At 41.1% G+C, this 25,747-nt stretch overlaps 2 protein-coding genes across 7 annotated transcripts in view; one reads left to right on the forward strand and one right to left on the reverse strand.

Annotated features, from left to right (window-relative positions):
• LOC308297268 (attractin-like protein 1) overlaps nt 1–25,747 on the forward strand; it is a gene marked incomplete at both ends in the record, with an annotated part of 368,613 nt that overhangs the window by 106,297 nt on the left and 236,569 nt on the right. Inside the window, 2 exon segments of the mRNA XM_080740683.1 lie at nt 18,925–19,009; nt 21,686–21,897. Of these exon segments, the coding sequence (XP_080596809.1) occupies nt 18,925–19,009; nt 21,686–21,897 (297 nt within the window).
• On the reverse strand, nt 9,873–14,435 carry LOC308297596 (uncharacterized protein). 6 transcript variants are annotated; one of them, XR_013962672.1, is made up of 10 exons: nt 14,179–14,435; nt 13,015–13,137; nt 12,757–12,828; nt 11,659–11,715; nt 11,439–11,510; nt 11,238–11,315; nt 11,045–11,124; nt 10,807–10,893; nt 10,622–10,699; nt 9,873–10,390 (listed from the first exon to the last, which is right to left on the reverse strand). XR_013962672.1 is itself a non-coding variant. In XM_080741094.1 (9 exons), the coding sequence occupies exons 6-9, from the start codon at nt 11,081–11,083 to the stop codon at nt 10,286–10,288; spliced, it is 309 nt and encodes a 102-aa protein (XP_080597220.1). In that variant the 5' UTR covers nt 11,084–11,124; nt 11,238–11,312; nt 11,439–11,510; nt 11,659–11,715; nt 12,757–12,828; nt 13,015–13,347; the 3' UTR covers nt 9,873–10,285. The 6 variants fall into 4 exon arrangements, 2 of the variants coding, with proteins under 2 accessions (XP_080597220.1, XP_080597219.1); XR_013962673.1 differs by lacking the exon at nt 14,179–14,435 and having other exon boundaries at nt 11,238–11,312; nt 13,015–13,347; XR_013962674.1 differs by lacking the exon at nt 14,179–14,435 and having other exon boundaries at nt 13,015–13,347.

A 25,747-nucleotide genomic window follows, 5' to 3' on the forward strand; every position in this document is an offset into this window, starting at 1 on the left:
AAAGACATCCTCCTTCAGTGAGGACTGCAGAGTTACTCAACATCTTCTGCCGCAGTATGAAACCCCACTGGTCCAGACTCCAGCTCATTCTCAGCCTATCAGCTCAGCCCTGGCCAGAGTCAGTATTCAGTCATCCTTACCGACCCTGTGCCCTAGACCAGTGGTTCTCAACCTGTGGGTCAGGACCCCCAGGGGGGTCCCCAAATTATTTTGGGGGGTCCCCAGATGATTAACATAATGTGCAACATTGTTTTCTCACTCAACAGTAAACAAACCAACATAAATGTTTAAGTGTATAGAGGGTATCAGCACATTTCTAACGTGACAATTTAAGGACCTTTTAAGTGACAAATTAAACATTGGCCAAATTGTTAAATATTCGAGGCAGAAATTGTAAAAAATAGCAGATCTACATGCTCACAACGCCTCGCAACACGAGGCGTTGTGAGCATGTAGATCTGCTATTTTCACAATAGAACCGTGTTATACAAAATGTAGTCTCACGAGGCCAGACTGTTGCCTCTGCGATTTTGGCAAATGCTCCCAGCATACGTCTTTCTCTGGTGTTATTGGTGTTACCTCCATGATGTTTTAAAAAGTTTTCTTAAACTATACACCCATAACAAGAATAGGCCGCTCGAATGACTTTGTCTGAGCTATTGTGTTTCTGTTATGTTTCCAATGGGACTACAGTTCAGTGCAGCAGCGGCTACTTCCGATACTCGCCGTTCGGGAGCTGCCGTTCCAGACTCTATATAGCATTCGGAGATTGTGGAATAGTTGTCTGGCTACGCGAGACTATACAAAATGTAATGCCTCGACTGTTAGTGCTCGTACGGGTGTAAGGGGTCCCCGGCTAAAATATGATTATTTTGGGGGTCGCGGCCTGAAAAGGGTTTTCAACTTTGGAACTGTTGTGTTTAAGTGCACGACAGCTAATGGAACTAATTGATGTAATCTTTTTTATTTAAAAAGAAAAAGAAAAGTAATCAATAGAATAATTGCCAAGAAAGTAATCAATAAATGCACCCCTAGTTGTGTTAGAGCTCTCCTTGGTTTTTATGTGGAAACTTTTTTTCTCCTTGGAGAAATCAGATGAAGCTGCTGCTCACTGATTACTACTATGCATGGCATTAAAACAGTGCACAGTGCACACAACAGACATTATAATGAAATTATTTCCCTTTTTTTTTTGCACCGAACGTATTTTCATCAAGGCAATGACACAGGCAGTTGCTTTTTAATTCTCTATACTTTTAATTCTCCAAATCCATGCCTTCTGTAGCACTCTAATATACTTTGTTTCCAGGTTTCATAACAACAAGTGTCATCATTGCCAAGTAAAATGGCTGCGTAAACAACAAAAACATTTTGGGAATTGAGAATTGCTCCACTAATCACACAAGATTGCTAGTTGTAAAGTCCATCAGTGATAACAAGCAGAGAAGCAGAAAAGACCACCGCCATTGCTGTTTACACTATCATGATTCTTTGGAATTAAAAATAAATTGCACCTGGAAGCCGCTAGGTCCTTCAGCAAAACAATTAAGCCCTTTACGGTGGACCATTCTCTGGTGCAAGGGTTGATCAGCTAAATTACCAGCATGACCCTCCAAGAACAACCAACTTCATTCTGACAATATGAGAATTCGTGGGTGCCCTGTGAACAGACGTGGAAGTAATTTGCGTGTTACTCGCTACTTCTTTGCTCCAATACAACTATATGAATTAAAAACATAAAAATGGCATTCCTATTATGGTCATGTCATTATACATTTTATAAATTAAAACATTAATATTTTCTAAAATGGCTAAAAAAGTTCACAACTCATCGCGTTTTCACGGGACACCGTCCTAAAGTATAACTTTGGGCACACTCACAAAAATGGTGTAAAACTGAGTATTATTTTAAGTCAAAGTGTAATAATGTACCCAATAATTAATTAGTTCAGTTAACTCATTTACTGGCAAGAAAAAACAGCGACTTTCGTGGTTGCCTTTTAACATGGGCACGTGCATGTCCATCATGCACGATTGTGCACGGAGACCAACGGCTTTCTCTCGGGAATCTGGGGTTGGGGGCAGTAAATTAGTTAATACTGAGGATTTTACTGTGAAGTGAACTTTTCGTATGTTTTCCTGCTCTCTGACTTTTGTCCTCCTCTTTTGTCCTCGGTGCTACCCTGCTCCCGCCTTATCTCTTCTCTCGTCTTTTCCTCTCTCTTCCTCTCCTCCTCACCCCCTCCGCCTCCCCCCTCTCCCGTCACTCTGGGAGATAATTAATTAGTTCCACCTGTGGAAGTCACATAACGCCATCCACGTCTTTCTCTCTCTCCATTCATTGTTCCTCTCCTCTGCCTCCCTGCCTCGCCGCCATGCAGCGGCTGGGTCTTTGAGCGCTAATTTGTTTTTGTTTTGCCGCGCCAACCTTGGAGGGGAAATCACTGTGTTTATTAGCTTCCCCTGCTGGCGTGCATTAGATTCAGGTCGACACAGAAGGCACTTTTCATTTGGGTTTAATTCCACGAACCACCAGCCTCTCTCTCTCTCTCTCTCTCACTCTCTCTCTCTCTCTCTCTCTCTCTCTCTCTCTCTCTCTCGCTCTCTCTCTCGCTCTCTCTCTCGCTCTCTCTCTCGCTCTCTCTCTCGCTCTCTCTCTCCCCCAGGCATGTGCACACATAGACATCAAAGGGGGCTTGAGCCCCTGCCCTTTTACTCGCCTGTAAAAAGTGAATTGCAAATGCCCCTTTTTAAGCCATACGCGAAGACGGCGTTCAAGAGAATTGCCTTGTCCATACGCTCCTGAACTTGAATGCAGCATCTTATGTTGAAAGAATTGCCCTCTCTGTGTAGAAATCCATGCCGTTACGCCACATCTCCAGTATTGACTTGATTATGCTTGGAGCTGACCTCAAAGCTCACAACGCATCGCAGTGCGACGCGTTGTGAGCTTGGAGGTCTGCTATTTTCAATATTTTCACCCAAAGGCCCGTTTTAGAAATGTCAGCCCCTGCCTCTCTAACATTCTCTGCACGTCCCTGCTCCCCCCACTCTCGGCTCACAACCCTCCCTCCATCGCGCCCCCTCATCCATACCCTTATACTTCTAATTAGATTTTGGTGTGGGGGCGGTGTGGAGGGGGGGGGGGGGGGGGGTGAACTCTAATTAAAAACGTTGCCTTCTCCGACCCCCGCCGTGTGTGGGTGCACACCCACATGCACTTGCGTGCAGAGGAAGGAACGCACATACGAGTACAACGCACAGTATGCCGCACAAACCACTGGAAGGCAGTTTGCTGGTTGGGGGAGACGGATGGGTGTCCTGCTCTATTGGGGCAGAGGACAGTGGCTGCTGCTGAAGGCGAAAGCGGCCACCCGCCTCCCCACCACCCCATGCCCGCCACCCCTGTTTCTTCATTAAGTGTTCCATTAGTTCAGATCAGATCAGACCGTCAGTCAGCCATGCCTGGCTGTCTGCTCTGATCTGGACTCCCCGATTTCTCCTCCCAACATGCATTATTAACGTGACTTTTCTCATATCCCGAAAGGAAATTAAAAATCGGTGTGTGTGTGTGTGTGTGTGTGTATGTGTGTGTGTGTGTGTGTGTGTGTGTGTGTGTGTGTGTGCGTGGGCAGGGGCGTCACAAGGGGGGTTGGGGAAGTGGGACTGAGTTACTAGGGCCCAAGGTGGAGGGGCCCTAGAATATATGTATTTTTTAAGCGAACATTTATAACACAAATTTTGCTTGGGGGGGGGGGGGGGGGGGGGGTTCCTAGAACTAAATATTTTTAGACAGGGGTCCGTGGCCAAATATCATTTTGGGGGTCCTTGACATGAAAAAGTTTGAGCACCACTGACATGGAGGTTTCTTGCACACATTTTCACAATTTTTCAAAAATAGCAGATCTACAAGCTCGCAGCCGCGCTGTGAGCTTGTTATCTTAACATTCATGGGGGGCCCGCAGTGAATCCTTGTACCCAGGGCCCAGAATTTGGTGTGACGCCCCTGTGCGTGTGACCGATACAGTGTGATTGTGGAGTTGTGGGTGCTTTCGAGGACGGCTGCAGCTCCAGTTGTAATGGTTCCTGTTTGAGGATCAAGGCTGTAGCCGCGGGCAGCTACAAGGCCTCGATTTCTCATCAGAACGGCTTCAGTGGACCTTTGAACACCGCCTGAAGGTGTAGAGCAGGGGTGGGCATGCCTTATCGAGCACATAATCACGTAGCCATTTTTCCAAGGCTGGCGTGATCACCCAGTGAGAGACAGTGAAAACCTCGGTTGCTTTTATGTCTTATTCTATGCTGCTAATTAGAACTAATTGCATAGAATATGTCAACGTTATATTGAGGCCTAACAAACAATGAGTTGATCATTTAATATAAATGCTAAAGGTTAAGATAAATGCTGAACAGAGCACTTTGTTTTATGGTCACATGCACACAGCCGTGGCAACATTGCAGACAGTGAAATTCCTGTACTAATGTAGGCAAAGAAAATAACAATAATACAATAAGATCAAAATAGTAAAGCAAATTATAATGAAAAACAGTAATGAAGCAGCGGGTATAGAGGATCAGAGCTAAATAATTAGGTATATCACTTGCTCTGTATAACCCAATCGTTTTTGAACTTCAGCTTATTGAAATAGCCTTTTATAGGTCTGAGAAATCAGGCTTTTCGTACTTTCTTAGTTCAAATATCTTTGGAAAAGTAATTAATGCTTTTAATCAATACATGTAGTTAATACTTTACCCAACAACGGTGGATTTGCTCCACTAACCTCCATTTAATTTTAATAATATATTACATTAAAACATAATACCTCACAATTGAGCTCTGATTTGAGGTGGAACGGGGGTGGTCAGTTTTTACCTTTTTAATTTAGTTTAATACATCCCCAACAATTCTATCATGTTCCTTCATCAGTCTGAAACACTGAAACATGAACAGCTGAAATCCCTATTATTTTAGAACAAGAATTGTAATTAAATGTTACAAAAGGTCTTTTGTTCTCATTAATCTCTAGCCAGGCCTATATCCCAGAATTCATAGCATTTGAATACCTCAAGGTGAGCTACTGTAGATACTGTAGCAACTTGGTTTGAGCTGGAGAGAGTCAATTGTGGTCTGACCCTGCACTCACGCTGGGTGAAATGAACAATGATTGTCTCTATACCAGTCATTACGACCGAAGGTCGCAGTTTACCATGAGAAATGTCACAGCTTGTCCGCGTGTAGACGTGAAGCCTTGAAGCCGTGTGTACACATCTTTACAGTCTATGGGTTGGTTCCCTTGACACATCACTGTGACATCACAGGTGATATCACAGGTGACATCACATGTAAAAGTCCATATATGGGTAATCCCCAGAATCCCTTTTATGCCCATATATGAAGATCCCTGATGTCATTGATATACTGTATATCACTGGCCAGATGGCCAAGACATGGCCCATATCTGTGTGGCTGGTGCAGATCGGGATCTCCATGTATGTGCATAAAATATATTGTATGTTGTGATGTCATGGGATCCACTCTAACATAATCCATTTTATGCCCATATATGGAGATCAGTGATGTCATCAATATTAACCCCATATCTAACAGGACTTCATATGGGAATGCCCATATATGGAGGAAGACAGCCCATATCTGTGCGGCTGGTTCAGACAGGGATCTCCATGTATGGGCATAAAAGGGGATGTACATGGATCTCCATATATGGGTAACTGGTCCGATATACATCACTGGCCAGATGGCCAAGAATTGGCGCGACCTTGCGAGGTTGCATGTCGCCCTGAGACGTCTTACTAGTGATATCCACATTACAAATCATTTTGTAGAATTTTCTTTTGTGTCAATATTATGAGAGCACCAAAATCACCAATCAAATTGATTCAGGCAGAAACCTTGTATCTCCAAGTTTCACATTTGTGCGTTTTTTTGTAAAGTAAAGCCCTGCTTCATCATACAAGACTGTAAAAAAATGTAAATGATAAATACAAAACGAAATGTTTTGAACATACAAGGTCTCCTCTCGACAACAACGAAATATTGTCACATTATCAGTTGTTACTCGGTTAAAATCACTGTGATATTTGATTCTGCCAATATCGCCCAGCCCTGTATCAGAATACAAACAAGGACAGGGACGTGCTGGCCATTGGGAAAAGCGGGAAAACTCCCGAACGGCCGGTTCATTCCCGGCCGGTCCAGGCTGGCCATTAGGAAAAAATATTAAAAATAAAATGTCGGCCTTCGTTCCATTTTGGGGGCTGGGCGGCCAACAAAGTAAATCGTCACTGTCGGGCAGAAACCTCGTATCTCCAAGTTTCAAATGTATACATTTTTTCGCAAAGCAAAGCCCTGCTTCATCATATAAGGCTGTTTATGGGGTTAAATTAAGGCCAATTCAAATTCGTATTCGTACTTTGCCTTTTTTTTACTCGTAAACATTTTTACCAAAAAAACTATACGTAAACAAATTAATTGGAAAAAAATATCCGTAAAAAAAAAAAAAGTATGAATGTTTTTGGGGAAGCTGCAGTGATTATAATGCCAAAACAAAAAAACAAGACAAAATACGAATATTTTCTTACTGATTTACGAGTTGTTTTGTTGGTTTACTTCATCACGAATGCTTTCATCATCTCACGCACACGAATGAAACGCTCACGCACACGAATGAACCGGCCAATAATCACGTGATCGGCAGAGAGCCAATGGAGGTGCGGCCTTTCCACTAGCCAATCATAATTCTCCATTCTTGGCAGCAGTTGCCATGTCTGGTAAAAGTGAGTAATCTGTTGTTTATGTTCCTCACATAATATACCTATATCCACACGATATTTGTTTTTAAACTATTGACTAAATTGACTAATCAATCATTTTTATACATTAAATAAAATAGAAATGCATATATTATTAATACACACGATAAAAGCACTGATAAAGGTCACTTACAGATGCTGCAAATCAAAACTAGACAATTAACCTTACCTCCGGCCCTGACCTTTTTACTGTAAATACAATATTTATTGTTTCTTATTTTTTTCTTATGATTGATGATACAATGTGCACAATAGCCTAATGTATTTTATTATTCTGTCATTTAATGTACATAGCATCCATGAAATGTGAAATGGATGATTACAAAAACAGACCATTTGGCCAAAACAAACTAGTTACTATGATGAACAGTGTTTCATAACAGATTACAGTACAACTTTGACTGTACAACCTGGATTAATGAACATTTTGCTAATAAAGAATGCAATCAATTCCTAATGTAATTTATTTACTTACCAGCAGACCCTCTGATGTTATAACCAAGCTAAATAAGTGTTCATGTACAATAGGTTATTTCACATTGATGTTAGCAGACAGTGATGACCAAGATCAACTTTAGGCTGGAAGGAAAAAATGCTACAATAGTCAAATACAACTGCACAGAATTATATTTTATTAGACAGTGGCTCCACAGTGTGTGGCAACCAAGTTAATCAAACAGATTTTCCTGCTGAGTCCCCGTTTCAATGATGTGTTCAATTGCTGAATCTTATTTGTTAGTTTCTTTCTACATGAAAACTAATTATAATAGAACTTGCAGAATTAATTGTACAAAATTATCGATGTGATTGTTTAGAGATGTAAAGGATGTTTGGAGGAGGGTTTCAGTATTTCTAATGTAGGTGTTGTAACAGTAATACAGTGCCTGGAAAGGGCATTACATAGAACTGAAAATGGAAGGACCATAGGTTAAGTGTCTGTTCAGCTCTACAACGCTCTTCAACCTACTAAGGCTAGACTCATTGGCTAAGTTGACCTCAACAATGAAGATAGATGTCCCTACTGTGGTGTCAAATTTCAACATCTCAAAAGTGCATTCTGCTGTAATTATATTAGAAATGGGCAAATAAATAAGAATACAAATAAGCACCTAAACTATTTTCAAACAGTAACAGAGCACACATGAAACACATTAACCACTGTGTGCTGGATTCCAGGTAGTGAAGACTGTACGAGGGAGAAGGACACTTTGAGCAGAACACTTGTCGACATAACACCTGTCCAGGCAGGGAGGAACATGAACCCAGTGGGAATTAGGAACTTTGGTAACGATGCCACCCCAGAGCAAGAATATCATACAAGGTTTCATAATTTTAGATTGTAATTAGGGAAAAGCAAAGATGGGAGAGTTAAATGTTTTCATTTAGTTCTATTGTTTTAGCGATTTTAAATACTTTATTTCAGTGCATGTGTGCAAGTGCCTAAATGTGTCCTTTTAGACACAATAAGCTGGCAATTTATTTTATTACAATTTACAGTGACACTACTAGCCCCCATAAGTAACATCTGCCCATGAAAGATTGTGGTGCCTCTTTTTGAATGGACTTTTATTGTATCTAAAAATACATATTTAGCCATTGTACACATGTCCCCAAGCACTGAAAGCAATGTAATCAAAATCGCTAAAATTATAGGAGAAAATTAACACATTTTAACACTCATCTTGTCTTTTCTCTAATTACAATCTAAATATGAAATCTTGTAAAGGTGTCCATTCAGTCAAGTTTGCGATTCTATGTGGTGATGTCAGACGGAGAGAGAGAAAAACAGAGAAACCATCACTCCTCGTGCTCATGGCGGAGGGCGTTGTAGAAGCCATGGAAATCACTGGGCAACACCTGCTTCATTTCTTGCAGATGTTTGAAGTTCATCGCTTTAATGGTGCGGCGGCAAGTGTAGAGTGGGGACACTGTGGTGATGTTGCTCTTCTTCCTCAGTGATGGGGACTCGTAGGGCTTCCAGGCGTCTGAGTGGTCGATCTTGTACTCCATACTGCCATCAACGTTGTACCTAGGATGAATACAAGGACAGTGACAGGGGAGAAAAGTCAGGTTTTAATACTCATTAAATAATGTTTGTTTTGGTTTCCGCAGCTATGTCATTATTATGTATTCAAATACCTGATTGCTCGGAGGTCATGCACGGTGGGATCCCCAGTGACCTTTCCCGGGCAGATGGCTTTGCAGAGGTTCACCTGGCTGAAGTTTTTGAAGAAAGTGTGGTCTACATACTTCACTTGGTATGGCCTGGGATTGGTACGGGCTTCCCGGATGGCAACGACATACTCAGCTGGAACGCAGATGTCTCTGTTCCTCAGTCTTCTCTCAATCACACTGTGCACAGGATGTACTCATCATAAGAGGGATGTTCTTCGAGGAAGTGCACGATGCACGAAGCAAACTCGTTGGCAGAGAGACCAGCTTCACCCTCGTGCCATAAGTAATTTGATGCATCATGTGAAGTCATGTCATACATGGTAAAGTTATGGACACAGAGCTTGGTCTTGAAATAGAGGGATGAGGCCTGTAGCTTGGAGCAGAGCAGGAGCCCCTGAAGATCCATGCATGTCACCAAGGTCTTCTCACCTGCCTCGTCTTTGTCCTTCTGCTTCATGGCTTGTGCAGTGTCCTTTTTGTTGCAGTGCTCCTTCCATGTGGCAGCCTCAATGTTCCCAGCCTTGAACGCACAGCAGGTATCACACTGGTCTTTCTTCGGGTGAAAAAGAGAGTAATTCAAACATTAAACATTCTGGTGAACACTTGCCTTGACAGCGCCTGGATGCCATGGTCTGCACTGGAACGGATATACTCTGCATGGAGGTGATTGATGGACTTGAACACAGGCTCCAGGTACATCTTAGTAGCCTGATCTCAGACTCAGCTCACTCTGAGAGTGGGCGGGGTCTCTGGTCTGGAAGCAGGCTAACATCTTAGAGGACGAGGACCGGCAGTAGTGCGAGGGAACTTTTGGAAGGTCCAGAAGGAAGGTCTTCAAGAAGTCAGACTCCTCTTTCCTTACCCGCTTCTGCTTATCTTCCTCAGTAGGGCTTTTCCCTCTTCTTCCTACCCACTTCAAAAAAGACCACTGCTTCAAGCCTAGGGTTGACAGGAACATGCGTTGGCACACTCCGAGTCTCCTGCCATCTACGACAAGGTGACAGAAAATGGATGCCGACCTCCTGGATTTCTCTGCTCCTGTCCTCCGTCGCTTTACACTGCTCACCTCTACCAATGATGCAACATAAATCTTCCTCTCACGCCAGTCTAATTTCTCCCAGAAGTACTTGAAGATCTCTTCTCGCTTCGACTCTTCCACTTCTCTGCAGTGCAGTTTACTGGACCTGTGGCCGGCTGCAGACTGACATGACACACCCATTTTTCTTCCCTCCTTTAACACTGACTCTCTATTCTTCCTAGGCCAGATATGACTGGCCTATCATTCTACGCCTCTTCTGGATGTTGTTCTTCCAGCCCTCTGGATTTCTCCTCTTCCTACAGAGACCAGCATCAACACCTGAGGAGTCTTCTTCCACCTCAAGTCCTATATTGTGTCACAAAAAGAGAGAAAATTTGTCATTCAGACCATTAGTGTGCGAATCTCTCTGTGTGTATCTGTGCAGCCCCTTGCGTGCACATCTGTGTGGGTATGTACATGTGTACTGTATGGATGTGTAGTTGAAAGAAAAGAGTTAAATAGCAAACATGCACCATGCAAGATACTACATTACACACATGTGCATCAATGTGTCCATATTAATAATGACAACACCACCTTCATTTCCAGATTCCGATTCACCAGGAGAATCACCATGTTGGTCACGTTCAGGTGTCCAGTTTCGATCAAGCGGATCTGGGAAAGAAAGAGGAACAAACAGAATGCACACGTTGACATAATTCAGTGTTGCTAGGACTTTGCATTCTTTGCTCTGGCTGACTTAAGCCTGGTTGTACACAAACCTTCTTCGTCCCCACTTGTGTCGTCATCCTCAACTCCTTCAGAATCTTCATCCTCCACATTTGAGTCCGGCTCAACTCTGTCTGCACCTAAAGAACAGAAAAGAAATATGAGATGTTCTCACATTAAGTGTGAGGCGCTTTCTGGTCATGTACAGTATGATTCTGAAGGAAAAAAATGAAAATGCAACATTCAGCAGTCACTATTTGTGTTTATTACAGTGATTATTAATAATAATACCTTCATATCCAGATTCAGCAGCACCAGAAGAATCACCATGTTGGTCACGTTTAGATGTTAGGGTTAGTGGTCGAGTGGATCTGGGAAAGAAAGAAACAAAACGAATGCAATGTTAACACACCTGCAATTCAGTGTCAGGCTTTGCTCTGGCCAATAGCCTCGGTTCCCTGGCACTTGTTAGTTTTACACCAACCTTCTTCTTCCCCACTTAAGTAGTCATCCTCAATTCCTTCTTCGCCTCCCTCATTTGAGTGAGGCGCAACAACTTCTGCTGCAGAAAAAGAGAAGAGACTGAATGTCAAATAGAAAACATGCAGCATTGACAATAATGCAAAGTGTCACATGTGTGCGTCATGTTTTTGTATGAAAGACTCTATACAGCTATTAATATTACCTTCATATCCAGATTCAGCAGCACCAGGATTATCCAACTCTAATTTAAGGTTCCATGATGAATCAAGCTCATCTGGTAAAAACATAAGAGGAACACAATGTACAGTGAATGCAAAGTAGAAATTACATTGCCAAGATGTTGCATCCTTTGCCCTTAATCTGTTTTACCACAAACCTTACTTCTCTCTCAGTGGGTGTGTGTGCGTGCGACAAAGACAAACCTTCAATCTCCTCAATTGATGAGTCCTCCACAACTGCTTCTCCTGCTGCTTCTCCTGCTGAAAGGGGAAAAAGGTCACACAAATTAATGAAATGGCTACTTTTTAAGATTGTGATACTACAGCAGATACTGATTAACAATTTGTGTTAAGGTAATAATACTATGTTTGAAACTAGTACAGCAACAATTCAAAATGGGTACTTAGTGCTAGAGCTTAGAAATTCAGCCCGAGCCCGACGGGACCCGACGGGTCGGCGCGGCGCGGGCTGGGCCGGGCTCAAATTTCCATGTATATGACGGGCTATGGGTCGGGTCGGGCTTTTATAATCCGGTAGGCAAGCGCAGCGCAGTATCATGATGTCTCTGTGACTGTGTAAACTGCGCGCTCATGACTCTATGGCTGCACCGCTGCGCTGTTTCGCAATTTGACAGTTGAGCGTGAGTGTGTGTGTGCGTGCGCTGTGTGTGTGCGTGTGCGTGTGGCTGGCTGCTCGCTGCTGTGGCGTGTGCAGTGCATGCATGCGCTGCCAGCGCTGGTCGAGCAGAGCAGAGCGGAGGACATCGTTGAAACAGTCCACAGACACTTTTTGTATCCTAATAATCATAATAGACGTTGTGTGAACGTTGTAGCTATAATAGCCTGTACGCCTGCTGTCTGATTTAGCGGCGGCCGTCAGCTGTGTTTTCCAGCAAGGCTTTTTGATTGATTGAAGAATTAGGCTCCGATGTTTATTTGTTCCATAATTAGCACGGTACTTGCTACAATGTCTTATATAGGTCTATATAAAGACAGTTGGAAAAGGACTCTGTTCTTAACAAATCACCATATGAGAAAAAAGGCTGCTGCAGCAATTAAGCTTGTTTATAATGTCGGGCTGCGGGCTGTGTCGGTCTCCAATTGTCAATTATGTATCGGGCTTTGGGCCGGGCTCGGGCTGCCGTTCTGTGGGGTGGGTTGGGCCGGGCTCATTTTTTTAGGCCCGATCTAAGCTCTACTTAGTGCATGTTTAGGGATTTGTAACTAGGACAGCAGGTACAATACAAAACCACACATATGTGTTTCTATGCACTATAATTCATAACACACCACACCACATACCTTCACTCCCAGATTGAATCAAAACAGCTGACCCAGCACTGGCAGCATCAACTTGGTCACAATCAAGTGCATCTTGGAAAGATACAGATTATCATTAGAACACTGAATACAGCAGCTAATTATTGTAATTCATGATTAAAACACTTTGATTTCCAAATTAATCACACAAGTTGCACCACAGCCAGAATCACTACACACATCATTAAACTGAGCTGACTTATTCCTATTTTTCTTTCTATTTTTTTTTATCGCACAAACCTTCTTCGCTGCTTTCACTGCTCTCTAGTACAGTCTCTGCCTCGTCATGTCTGCCCCTGACATACTTGACGCTAACCAAAGCACACAGCTCCTCCATAGAATACATCATCCTGAGATGTTATACTGAAAATAAAAGGAGAATACAGGGTTAAAATCAAGGGTAACACAATGGTGTAAAGTAATTAAGTACATTTTCTTAAGTACTGTACTTGAGTACAATATTGAGGTATTTGTACTTGACTAGAGTATTATCAATTTCCAATACTTTTAATCCACTATATCTCAGATCCAAATATTTTACTTTTACTCCACTACAAGCTGAATTATTTCCAATTTCCAATACTTGTACTCTTCTATATCACAGATCAAAATTATTGTACTTTAATACACAACAAGCTGAGTGCCTTTGGAGTACTTTTACTCCAATGCAAGCTCACAGTGTGACACATTGTGAGCATGTAGATCTGCCATTTTCAAAATATTTGAAATGGGACATTCTGCATAGAGTACTTTTACTTTTGGCACTTTAAGTACATTTTGATGCCAACACTTTAGCCATTTTATCAAGTACATTTTGAATTCCAGACTTTTACTTGTAACAGAGTATTTCTACATTACATTATTGATATTTGTACTTAAAGTAAAAACATTTGAGTACTTTTACCACACGTAATGGTACGTTTTTGTCCAGATGGAACCAAATGGACCCTTTATGGACCCGTTAAGGGTCCATTTGGTTCCATTGACACTCCATAGAAGTTGTTGTGCTGGCAGCTTAATGTAATGGTACGTTTGTGTCCAGATGGAACCAAATGGACCCTTTATGGACCCGTAAAGGGTCCATTTGGTTCCATGGACACTCCATAGAAGTTGTTGTGCTGGCAGCTTAATGTAAGGTATAAGGTAAAGGTAAATGGAAAACCACATGGCAAATTATTTGATCGATAACGCCAGTTGCGGTGGGTTGACGGAGGCGAACCATGTTTGAAGCAAAATCAGTGTACGACGCTGCTTGTTCAGAGAACAAACAGACAACACAAACATCAGAGAACAATACTTTCCTTGAATAGTAACAATTCACACGACGCCAAGCACAATCGTGAACATGATCGTTGGTATAACCTAAGCATACAGTTCTCAACAAGACATTTGGTGATACTTTACCTTGTAATAATGTCGAATTCCGTGTCGTTTAGTGAAGAAAAAGTTTGTTGCTCTGAATCATTCCCCTCCTCCAGTCCTTCTTCTCCCGCGGTTAGATACGCGTAGTGTGATGGACAGGTTGAACATCCAATGGTGATGTCGTTTCGGAGCGTATCTCCGTTGGCTGTTGGATACGCGGTGTGATGGACAGGTCCCACATCCAATGGTGATTACTGTTTCAGCGTATCTCCCCGCCCATTACATACGCGGTTTGAGGGACATGTCAAACATCCAATGGTGATGCGTGTTAAATAGCTTGGTCAATACAACAACTTTCCTTTGGCCATCTACACACCAGCTGATACTAGCAGAGAGAGGAGAGTGAATGTAATCCAACTATGATGAAAAGTAAAAATCCATAATAATGGACTTACGTGGTTTTCATTGGACAGCGACGATATTCTGTACTACTAACCATGTTCATCTTTTTCGATTAAAACACATGAATCATGACATGTTTACGTCTTGTGAATTATATCAGCTTTATTCAAATGCATTCAGACAATACAGTCAATATCATTTCACAGGCAATTAGCCTTTTATTTAGGAAAACAATAGAATGTAGTCTTGTATCAGCTTTATTCAAATGTATTCAGACAATACAAGCAATATCATTTCACATGCAATTGGCCTTTTATTTAGGAAAACAATAGAATGTAGAGTATTGTATTTTGGGCGGATTTTGTTTGCATATTGTAAATTAAATTGAATAAGGTTCTGAATAATGTAGGTGTAGCTATAGAATAGGCAAAGACAAATGTGTGTTGTGAATAGAATCAATAGTTTCCTTCCCAATAAAGTACAGGGGTGTGAGTTTTCCTGAACCAAACAGTCGTCAACCTCCCTCACCACGAAGGACCACAGAAAGTTTGTTGTTCCTTCTTGGAGCTCTTTCAAGAGGTTGAATTCTCAAATCTGATTGCTGCTACATCCTGCCATCGGAACCCTGATCGGCTGATGTGGTCCATGTCATCACAGTTCCTGAAAGAAAAATAAATGTACCCAAGACAAGACTATGTATATTATTAAATGTATTTTTATGTATGGTAAGAACAGATATTTACTGTTACTATAGCTATCATTTTACAATGTTAATGAAACTGGACTTAGTCAAAAGTAAAGTTGTTTATAACATGTACTGTGTAGACTATTTTTACTTTAATTAAAGAATACATTTAACCAAATGAACCTGTAAAGGTCTACACTCAGATTGAAATTAACATTGAGGATTTTTACTCTATTTGTACAGATTGTTTGGTCCCCATATACTCGTTTGATAATCACCAAATTAATAAGAGGTAATAAGAATTGACCACATTCCCACTGACCCCCATTTAGGCCAGTGACCCCATAAGAGAACATTTTTACAGCTCTAGCAGTGATTCCCAACCATTTTAATTTCAAGGACCCCCAGTTTGACATCCATTAGGCTACTGACCCCCCATTTAATAGCATTTGTATCTCTGAGACCCCAACTTATATTGTAAAATCATACGTTAGCATAACTCAGAGTGTACACATGGAACCAAATGATTTGTACAGTTACATACCCCTAAGGGTCCATTTGGTTCCTAACTATAATTTAGCTGGGGACCCCCTGGAACTCCCTGGGGGTCCCCGGACCCCACTTAGAGAACAACAGTCTGATGATGTAGTAGCCTATTATAGACGGAGCTAAGATGCTAATGAGGCTAGCGTTAATATTAAACTTTCTTTACATCAAATAAAGACCCCGGACTAAACCCTAAAAGACACTACTGCTAAGCACATTTAACAAACGTTTTATTAGATAGATTGCTGTATTTTATGATAATAATAGCGACGTTATCTTACCTTTCTCTGTCGGCTCTGCTGTGAAGACTGTAGCATAGTTACATACGTTTCCCATAAACAACAGAAAGCAGAGATTACTCACTTTTACCAGACATGGCGACCGCTGCCAACAATGGAGAATTATGATTGGCTAGTGGAAAGGCCGCACCCCCATTGGCTCTCTGCCGATCACGTGATTATTGGCCGTATTCATTCCATGCATGCATTCGTGTGCGTCATACAGATTCGTGTGCGTGAGATGATGAAAGCATTCGTGATGAAGTAACCAACAAAACAACTCGTAAATCAGTAAGAAAATATTCGTATTTTGTCTTGTTTTTTTGTTTTGGCATTATAATCACTGCAGCTTCCCCAAAAACATTCATACTTTTTTTTTTTTTTACGGATATTTTTTTCCAATTAATTTGTTTACGTATAGTTTTTTTGGTAAAAATGTTTACGAGTAAAAAAAAGGCAAAGTACGAATACGAATTTGAATTGTCCTAAATATAACCCCATAGCTGTTGCACAAAAGTAGTGAAAACAGCAGATCTACAAGCACACAACGCCTCGCGGTGCGAGGCGTTGTGTGCTTGTAGATCGGCTGTTTTCACTAGTTTAAATCATTTTTAAAATGATAAATACAAAACAATCAGGGGCCCAGCACGTCCCTGAACAAGGATACACACCAGCTAAGCTTGTTCTAACTTTAGTCTGTTCTCTGACACCGCTGTCCCCATCCTGCCAAAGCATACACGTCGGGTCTGCACCCCACTTGACTGCCTCCGCGTCACTCTGATTGGCGCGATAATGTGATTGACCCTTTGACCCAGCCCCCTACACCCTACACCCCCGCGAGCGACGAAGCCCTCGCTCCCCTCCCCCGCAAGCCGATTGGAACGACCCCACCCCATCATCCTGTCACATTCTGCGCTCAGTGGCTTTTTAAAACAAGCGCTCCCAATTAGCAGGCCGCTTAACGAGGTCGTTAGCAACCTGGCCGCCAGTGCATCAGCACGATTCCCTGGCTCTGTCCGTTTACACTGGGAGAGAACTCATCTGGGTAAATGGCACATTTACACACACACACACACACACACACACACACACACACACACACACACACACACACACACACACACACGCATGTGCACAAATGCATGTGCACACATTCATTTCCATATTAATATAATGGGGTCACGTGGGAGTCATTAAAACATCCGAGTTGTAAAACCCAAATGGTATTATATACAGTGTTGATAGCTCCACTGATAGCTAGACAAAGAGAGAGAAATGGAAAAGAGAACAAGAGAAGTGTGAAGAGAGAAATGAGAAGAGAGGTTGACATACTTTATACGGCATAAAGTGTTTTATGAAGTTGTCTACCGGGCTGTCTATCTTCTGGGCAGTATAGACCTACTTTGATTTGATGGGAAAAGGTTAGAATCACGAGTTCTCTCTATATGAATAGCTCATCACACCTCCCTTTATTGCCTTTTGAACCTGTATTGCACTGCACTCAATACTAAGTTAATGTACCTTTATTTTCAAATAAATGCACAATTATTCGATTTTTTTTACCCCCACTGTGTGATGCTTATTCTCTGAAACAACAAACATGCCATCCTTTGTTTTTACCAACATTCTCCAGCAGTATTTTTTAAAATTATTACAAAGAAATGAAAAAAAGTTATCACATGGCCTGCTCGCGTACTAGGAGGGTATTATGAGTCACCAGAAATAATAATGGGTGTTTTTAATGAATCTATCGTGGTTAAAATGGAGTTTGAAGTTACAATGGGTGTGTATGGGGAGAGCTCCTGGGCCTGGAGGGCCTGATAACATTTACATCAAATATCTATATTTGAATCAAGCAACTTAAAATATGTTCAGGATGTTCATAAAAGCCTGATTAGATGATAAAATCAGTCAGATTTATGTGTAATTTATGTGAAATATCCCTTTAGGTATATGGATTTGAAACTATTTTCACAAATCTATGAGTACACATTCTGTCTTACTGTGTGGTGAACTGTCCGAGTATACAGTATTTATGAAAATGTTAGGCAAGACATTCCTAATAATAGGCTAATAAAAGACCCTCACATTCAGTATCTGTGAGAACCCACAAGTGTCCTTGAGCAGAACACTGCACCCTCGGTCCTGCATGGCTGTCATCGGTACAGTATGTGTGAATGGGTGCATGTGAGGCAGACATTGTAAAGTGCCCTGAGTGGGTAGGGGACTAGGAAAGAGGTGTGCTATATACTGTAAACGCAGTCCATTTACCTCAGTAGAATTTAGTGATTGTAGCTTGCCAAAAGGTCATTGACCATTTCATTGACCATTACCTGATGAAGGCGCAAGGAAAGAACGCAGCACAGACAACTAACCTTGGTAATTGCTACAGTACTGTGTTTGCAAAAGTAAAGAGAACGCCCTGACCTCTCTCCTAGAAACTAATATACTGACATATGGCACATGTGGGTGTGCTCTGCGGCCTGCAGTAGCAGACTATAATTGTTGTTAGCCGTGGGCTGTATATTGAATTGGTACGTACATATTTCAATGAATACATGGTGCTCTGTATCTCCGAAGCAACAAATCGGAAGCACCACAGATTGTCTGGGCAACGTATCATTAAGACACATTAAGCTCCTAATCTAGCTATTTATGGGGCAAGTTACAGTGTGCCCTTTATAAGTACTTGTGGCTGGAATTTTGTTATACCATTTGGTATAATGTAAGTGAGAGTTTAGGTGTACTCCCAAATCTATTTCAGATGTTTCCATGCTCGCCCTACATTGACCTGCATTTGGTTAGCAAACATTTGCAAACCCTTTTAACTGCAGGAGAACTGTGACTTGAATATTATGCCTGTGTCTTTCTCCACAGCATGTGATGAGTGGACAGTCCTTCCCAAGCCAGACCTTCACAGGGATGTCAACCGTTTTGGACATTCGGCTGTTGTTAGCAACGGGTACGTCTATCCCCCTTCCATAGTAACCTGCAGTAATTCAACAATTTCTAGCAGGGCAGATGTTGGCAATATCCTGCTTTGTCATCATTACATTCATTTATGCGAAAACAAACACTGTTAATTTTTCTGACTCGTAACATTTTCGCCAGACATAGCTTGTCTGATTACAGGTGAAGTATAGTAATTTCTATTTGGGTAAGGAGTCATCACCACACTAGATACTGTACATACAAGTGGCCAGTTCATCAAAGTGAGGCTACTGCTGTGCACACCTAGTAAATTGCTATTGATAACAAAATATTTGATATATATATATATATTTTTTTTTAGGTCTCATTCTCAAGCTCACTTCATCCTCATGTTATTTCAAGTTTCCGTTTGATTAGTGTGGTCCAGACTATAGTATGTGTCCGACTTTCTTCCATATTTCCATCTTTCTTTCTTTCCAGATAAACTTTATTTTGCAGCACTACTCCTCCCACATTTTTTGGTAGGACCTGTATATCTCAAATCCACCGGCTTCATTGGGACTCGTCTGCTTGCATTTTGCTAAGAGATACGTTGTATAGTTTCCTGCCGTCCATTCCAAATATGGGCTTAATATTGATGATATCAGGGATCTCCATATATGGGCATAAAAGGGACAAGGACTGACACAGAGATCTCCATATATGGCCATTAATTAATTAGTGAATTAATTTTCCCCATTGACTTGAATGGGGAAAATTCAAATGGTAAGATGGATAGATTAATTTGCAAGTGTGACTCGTGGCAACCACACTTGCAATTTTCCATAATTGCATCTTTCTCATTCACATTGCTCTCCTCACCTCTGCCTTTCCCTCAGCTGGGTTTTGTATCTTTAAGCTTCTCCTAGACGTTTGCCTGTGTTTGCATGTCTGCTAGATTCATGATTGACCAGAGGTGACTGTATAACTGATTGTTGTGGCCTAGGAAGTGATGTTGAACTTGAGTTGTTCACGATTGGTTGGTTTGTGTTATTTCTGATGATAGTGGACGGTTTCCATGAGCGAGACCTGACAATGGGAAAGCCAATTCAGTTGTGTCGCTACTGCAGACATGTGGTAGCAAAGGTGAAACCACAAAGTAAAGAACTGCAGCTGCTGTAATCTGCTGTACTACAACTGCAATAACAACAATAATAGATAAATAAGCCACTAAAACCAGAATATGGGATCCCTGATAGTCAACAGATTGAAACAGATAATCAAATAATCAGATTAAAGATGAGTTAATCTGAATAGTTGCAAACAGCAAATGGCGATGTACATAAGTGAAGAAAAACTGGAATGGGAACTGTGCACCAATCAAATTTTAAGGAATTAATAAATCGGTAAATTTAGTTGATGATAGAGAATACAAAATTCATGTTATATTCCTTAACCGAAAGATATATTCAAGTAAAAGACCATGAAATAGAATATTATGTGGTCTACTTTAACATGAAAAAGGCATGAATCCCAACATAATCGCTCTTGAAATGGGAAAGGCGACAGTAAACATGTCCTTCAGTGAGGCATCGAACCCCAAAACAATAAACTGGGGTTGTACTGGACGGCTCCCAGGTGTGAATGTGTGTAACGGTTTGAGTATAAAGCTGGGCCCACTTGAAAAAGAGATATCAATCTTAAGATTTAGGCCTAGAATTATTGAATGCTTTAACCAGTGAAGAATAGCAGATATACAAGCTCACAGCGCGGCACCGAGTGCCGCGCTGCGAGCTTGTAGATCTGCTATTTTTGAAAAAGTCGTGAAAATGTGTGCAAATCTTTGAATATATATATTTTCAAAGCGAACGTCTGTAACTCAAATTTTGCTTCTGGGGGTGATCCCTGGAACTCGATATTTTGAGATGGGGGTCCGTGGCCAAATGAATATCAGTTTGGGGGTCCTTCACATGAAAAGGTTTGAGAACCACTGACATAGTAGTCTCTCAAGAACAGACTAACTGAGCTCCAGTTAAGTGAAAAGGACCTTTTCTTTGACGATGGCTGGCCAGATTGCTGACATAGAAACAGGTTTTTCTAAAAATCTTAGAAGGATTCAAAAGACACTTATAGAATCGGGTCAAAATTCTAATTTTCATGATTTTTCAAAAATAGCAGATCTACAAGCTCGCTGGATATGTGAGCTTGTACAGTATATCTGCTATTTTTCAATAGTTAAAGCATAAAATAATGATACACAATAATGTGTACCCGTTCTGAATGGGTTAATGTGATTTCCTCTGGCTATATAAAGGAGGAGGGGGGGACTAAGTTAATTGTTTATTTTAAAATAGAATTGATTAAATTGTTATTAGCAATTATGTGATAGTCGATTAATTGTTAACATCACCAAAACTAATTATTTGATGACGGAAAGTTTCTTATTGTTGTTGCTTGTTGAATACAGAAGCACCACCAACACATCAGTTAAAAACACACATAAAACCTTTGCTTCCATATTTATCTTCAATAGGCTCTGATGTTTTCATCTCTGCTGTGGAAATCTCCACAAATCTGTGTCCTTACATTGTGCATTTTTTTAAGTTTCTCTGCTCTCTGAACCTGCTGTATAAACACATGCACGTTTAGACATACTGTATGCATTTGCGTGTTTGTCTAGATTCTTTCTTTCTGTATAAAGCTCTGGATCTCTCTGTGTCTTCCTCAGGTCCATGTATGTGTTTGGAGGTTTCTCAGGGCTCCTTCTAAATGACGTCCTGGCCTACAGCCCTCCGGCCTGCCAGGCCTTCTCTGATGCAGCTTGGTGTGCCAGCGCCGGACCCGGATTCCGCTGCTACTGGCTCAATGGCGGCTGTGTGCCCTGGGAGCCTTACCTGTCCAACCACGTCGTACCTGCTCCCTTCTGCCCTCCAAGACCTGGTACGCCTTCACCGCCTTCTTTTCCTTTTTCCCTTTTTGTTTGTTTGTTTGTTTGTTTTTGTGTGGTTGTTAATTCGGTGGTGTATCACATTATAATTTTATTATCATTCACAGGCAATGGCTTGGCTTGGAATGAAACTGCAGGTGTAGAGAGTTAGTTAGGTTTGGGCAGGCTACAGAACAGCCAGAGCAAGAGAGCTGCTGGGGCCCTTCATGGCCTCTTATGTAAATACCTTCTTTTAGCCTTTTGCCTTTGTTTGATTTCTTGCAAGTCTTAGTTTAGATAGGCCTATTTTCTGGACAGGCCTGCACTGTACATATTATTGCAAGGACTGATTGGTGTTTTTTTTGTGTGAATAAAAAACCAACGAAATGCATTCTTGGGCTTTTTTTTTTCTTGGCCCAACTTGCAAAGTGTGTGGCATTGAAAGTGCTTTGGATAAAAGGGAATATAGAAATGCAGACCATTTAACATCAGAAGCCAAAGTCACTCAACCTCAAAACTATTCTTACCGTTTTGTCACCGCATTTGCTCAGGAATGTACAGTGCAGTTATGCCTGACCCTCTATGACAACAACCTTTTGCTTTGTCCTCTGAGAATAATAATTATTCTTAATGACTCAGCCTCTGAAGTTTGTTTGTGCACCGTAATTGCTGGACCAAAGGGTCAAAACCGCTACGATTACCTCATTCCAAACTAATTACAATTGGATTGAATCTCCGTCTCTCTGCCTTCCTAGCACATGTACTGTAGCAGCAGTGTTTGTTCAGGTATACTGCAGTGTGACAGCCCAGAGCGGGTTTAAATAGGAGATGGTGATAGTGTTTACAGTACAGTGGGTTCTAGTGGAACATTAGGACAGGTGGATTGACTGCCTTCATTATCCAATGATAGTTAGGCAACTTAACCAATTAAACCCTATACAGGATACACTACTCCATTGACTGGAGTCTCACAGGGGTCTATACTAGGCCCGCTCTTTTGTTTTAGTATCCCTCTCTACACCAAAGCTATTTGGTGAAAACAGATCTGTTTTTTTTTTACTGCATGTTGTGTATGCCTGCCATCTTAAGCCACACAGGGTATACATTACTGTAATTAGAATTTAAATATAGATGGGTAATAAGCTTAACTCTACTACTGCCAGATTATTTATTTATTTATTGGGTCTGGTGCCATCAAAAAGCGGCTTACCTTTGCGACGTTATAGTAGATAGATAGACATTTATTTATTTATTTTTATTTTATTTTATTGTGCAACAATGCACTTTGGCAGACCAGGCAGCAGAGGGCGGCGTCATGCAAGAATTAATGTGAATTTGGCCGGTATGGCTTGCCATACATTGAGAGCAGTCTCTGGCCACAGAGCCTCAGGGCCAGAGAAAATCAACACGGAAGAGAATTGGTCTCGGTTGATGTTAACGCATAATGGATTTTTAAGACCATCACTGCGGGCGATGTGATTACAGTACACGGCGGCGCGACCCCTCATCAGCTTACGGACATCAACAAGGTAAACGAACGAACGGCCATATTGGCGCGGCGCGACCTCGAGAATTGGGGCGAACGGGAACGTCTGTAGCGGTATAAGAGTTAATAATATTAATAAAGTAGGTGAGTCTATCCTATGTAGCCTGTCCCTTGTATTTCATTAGATATAATCTGTAGAACCAGAGTGGAAACACCTACTGTACAATGCAAGCTAATCATAAAATATTTGTGGGAGTTTACAAATCCTTTTTGTATTTATGTGAGATGTGTTGTACTTCAGGGCTATAGACATATAGACACGCATTGTCGATCTGTTCACTCAAAATCCTTTAATTGGCACACGTAATGCTACTCTACCAATTATATAAGTGAATTGGTTACAGATGGGTGCGAGACAGTGGACTTGCTACTGCAAGTTTGTTTATTGTATAGTAACACTAAGTGTCGTGTTGACGTTGAGTTGCACTAAACCATATGGTTACTCTTGACAATGGAATCATTTGTGACAATAAATCTTGTGACTCCCAAAGAGAGCTAAGCACCTCCCTCACATCTCTAGCAGTGACTTAAATAGACGTTGTCAAGTAGTCTTGTCCATATCAGCCAAAATAAGTCATTTCAGTATTTTCACAAATTATAATGCAATGTCACAATGGTAAAGTAGTTTAGACCTAATCATATTACATTTTGATTGTCTTCCTTACATAAAGTATTCAAGGTGTGTCCAAAACCAAGGAAATGTGTATAAACCTCAGCTTTATAATCCAAAATAAAAGCTCATACCTGCATGCAGTTCATGCATTTATGTGTTATGTGTTAAAAGATGTATCTGTCACTCAGTTGTAAAGATGATAATCATGGCTTTAATGTATTTTGATATTAATTTATTCATACAAAAAATAATAATAATAATTTTATCTTAATAACTTTATTTATATAGCACTTTTCAAAACATGAGTTACAAAGTGCTGAACAACAATAAACAAGCAATAAAACACATGGGTTGCATAGGAAAAAGTACAGTTTCATGACGAGTCAACTAAAAGGAGATCCTAGTAAGCTTTTCGGCTTATTTACACAGGAACCACTTTATGTATCTCATATAACATTGAAAGACAGACGGTTAGAACACAGTACTTGGTCAATGTTGTCATTAGTTGGGCTATATGTAGCTTCCATAGCTCACAGGGTTAAACTTCTAACCCAAACTTCTGCAGCAAAGTCAAACATTTCAGCGAAACATTTCTTCAAGTGCATGCCTGATGTTGTACTCTTTTAAAACCTACCCTTGAATAATTCACTAGTTTGCAAATCCCGCCCCATTCTGCCCTGTTACTATGATGGGACATTTGACCCTGGGCAGATTGTTTTTATAGTGGCAGTGAATAGGATTTTTTTTTTTTTCATAGCCTCATTACAGCTATATAAAGTACCAAAGGAAAAACATCTAGGTGATATTAATAAAAAGGGAAGACAAAGGTACAGTAGTTACATTGCAAAACAGGGGGTTTCCCCGAAAATATATGTTTTAATTTGTTTAATCCCAGTGGGACAGAATCACTATTGCAGATTCTTTTATAGTGGAAGTGGATGGGATTTTTTTTTCCTTCATAGCCTCATTACAGCTATATAAAGTACCAAAAAAAACACATCTACGTGATATTAATAAAAAGGGAAGAAAAAGGTACAGTAATTACATAGCAAAACAGTAATTTCCCCCCGAAAATATATGTTTTAATTAGTTTAATCCTCTGGATCAGAGAGAGAATATAAATAGAAAAAGAAAGCGCATTGCATCTTGGGTAGGAAGAGGACAGGCTGATTATAGTTCTCCTCACATAATAGGCTGGCTTTTCGTAATTCTGCCCATTTAAATTATATGTACCCAATCGTGACTCTTAGACCATTGATAAGGTCCATGTGAACTAGTTTGTTGAAGCTTATTCGTTATGATAAGCGAGATCGCTTGCCGTCGCTATCACCTCCCGCGGCCGTACCGGGCGAACTCCGTGTCGCGCAGTGCGGACAGTTCTTGAAAGCCACATTCAATATTCTCCACTGCACAAACTCCACCCCCGATAGCAAAAAGTGAATGGTTTTTTCTGGTTGGCCAGTCAGGGAGTCTCAGGGACCAATCAGAAGGCTGACAAACGGTGAATTGTCGAAGCTGCTTGACTAATACTTGTAGAGCCTTGTGAAACATCTGTTAAATCTTGAAGCTTAATTTATACTCCCATTGCACAACAGTGCCACTTGCTTAAAGGAGCTGATCTACAAGCTAACAACACGGAATATAAATTATGCTTAAGTGTGCGTGTGTGTGCGCGCACACGTGTGTGTGTGTGCGTGTGTGTGTG

The sequence above is a fragment of the Nannobrachium achirus genome, assembly GCF_963921795.1.
Source record: "Nannobrachium achirus genome assembly, chromosome: 13".
NCBI lineage: Eukaryota > Metazoa > Chordata > Actinopteri > Myctophiformes > Myctophidae > Nannobrachium > Nannobrachium achirus.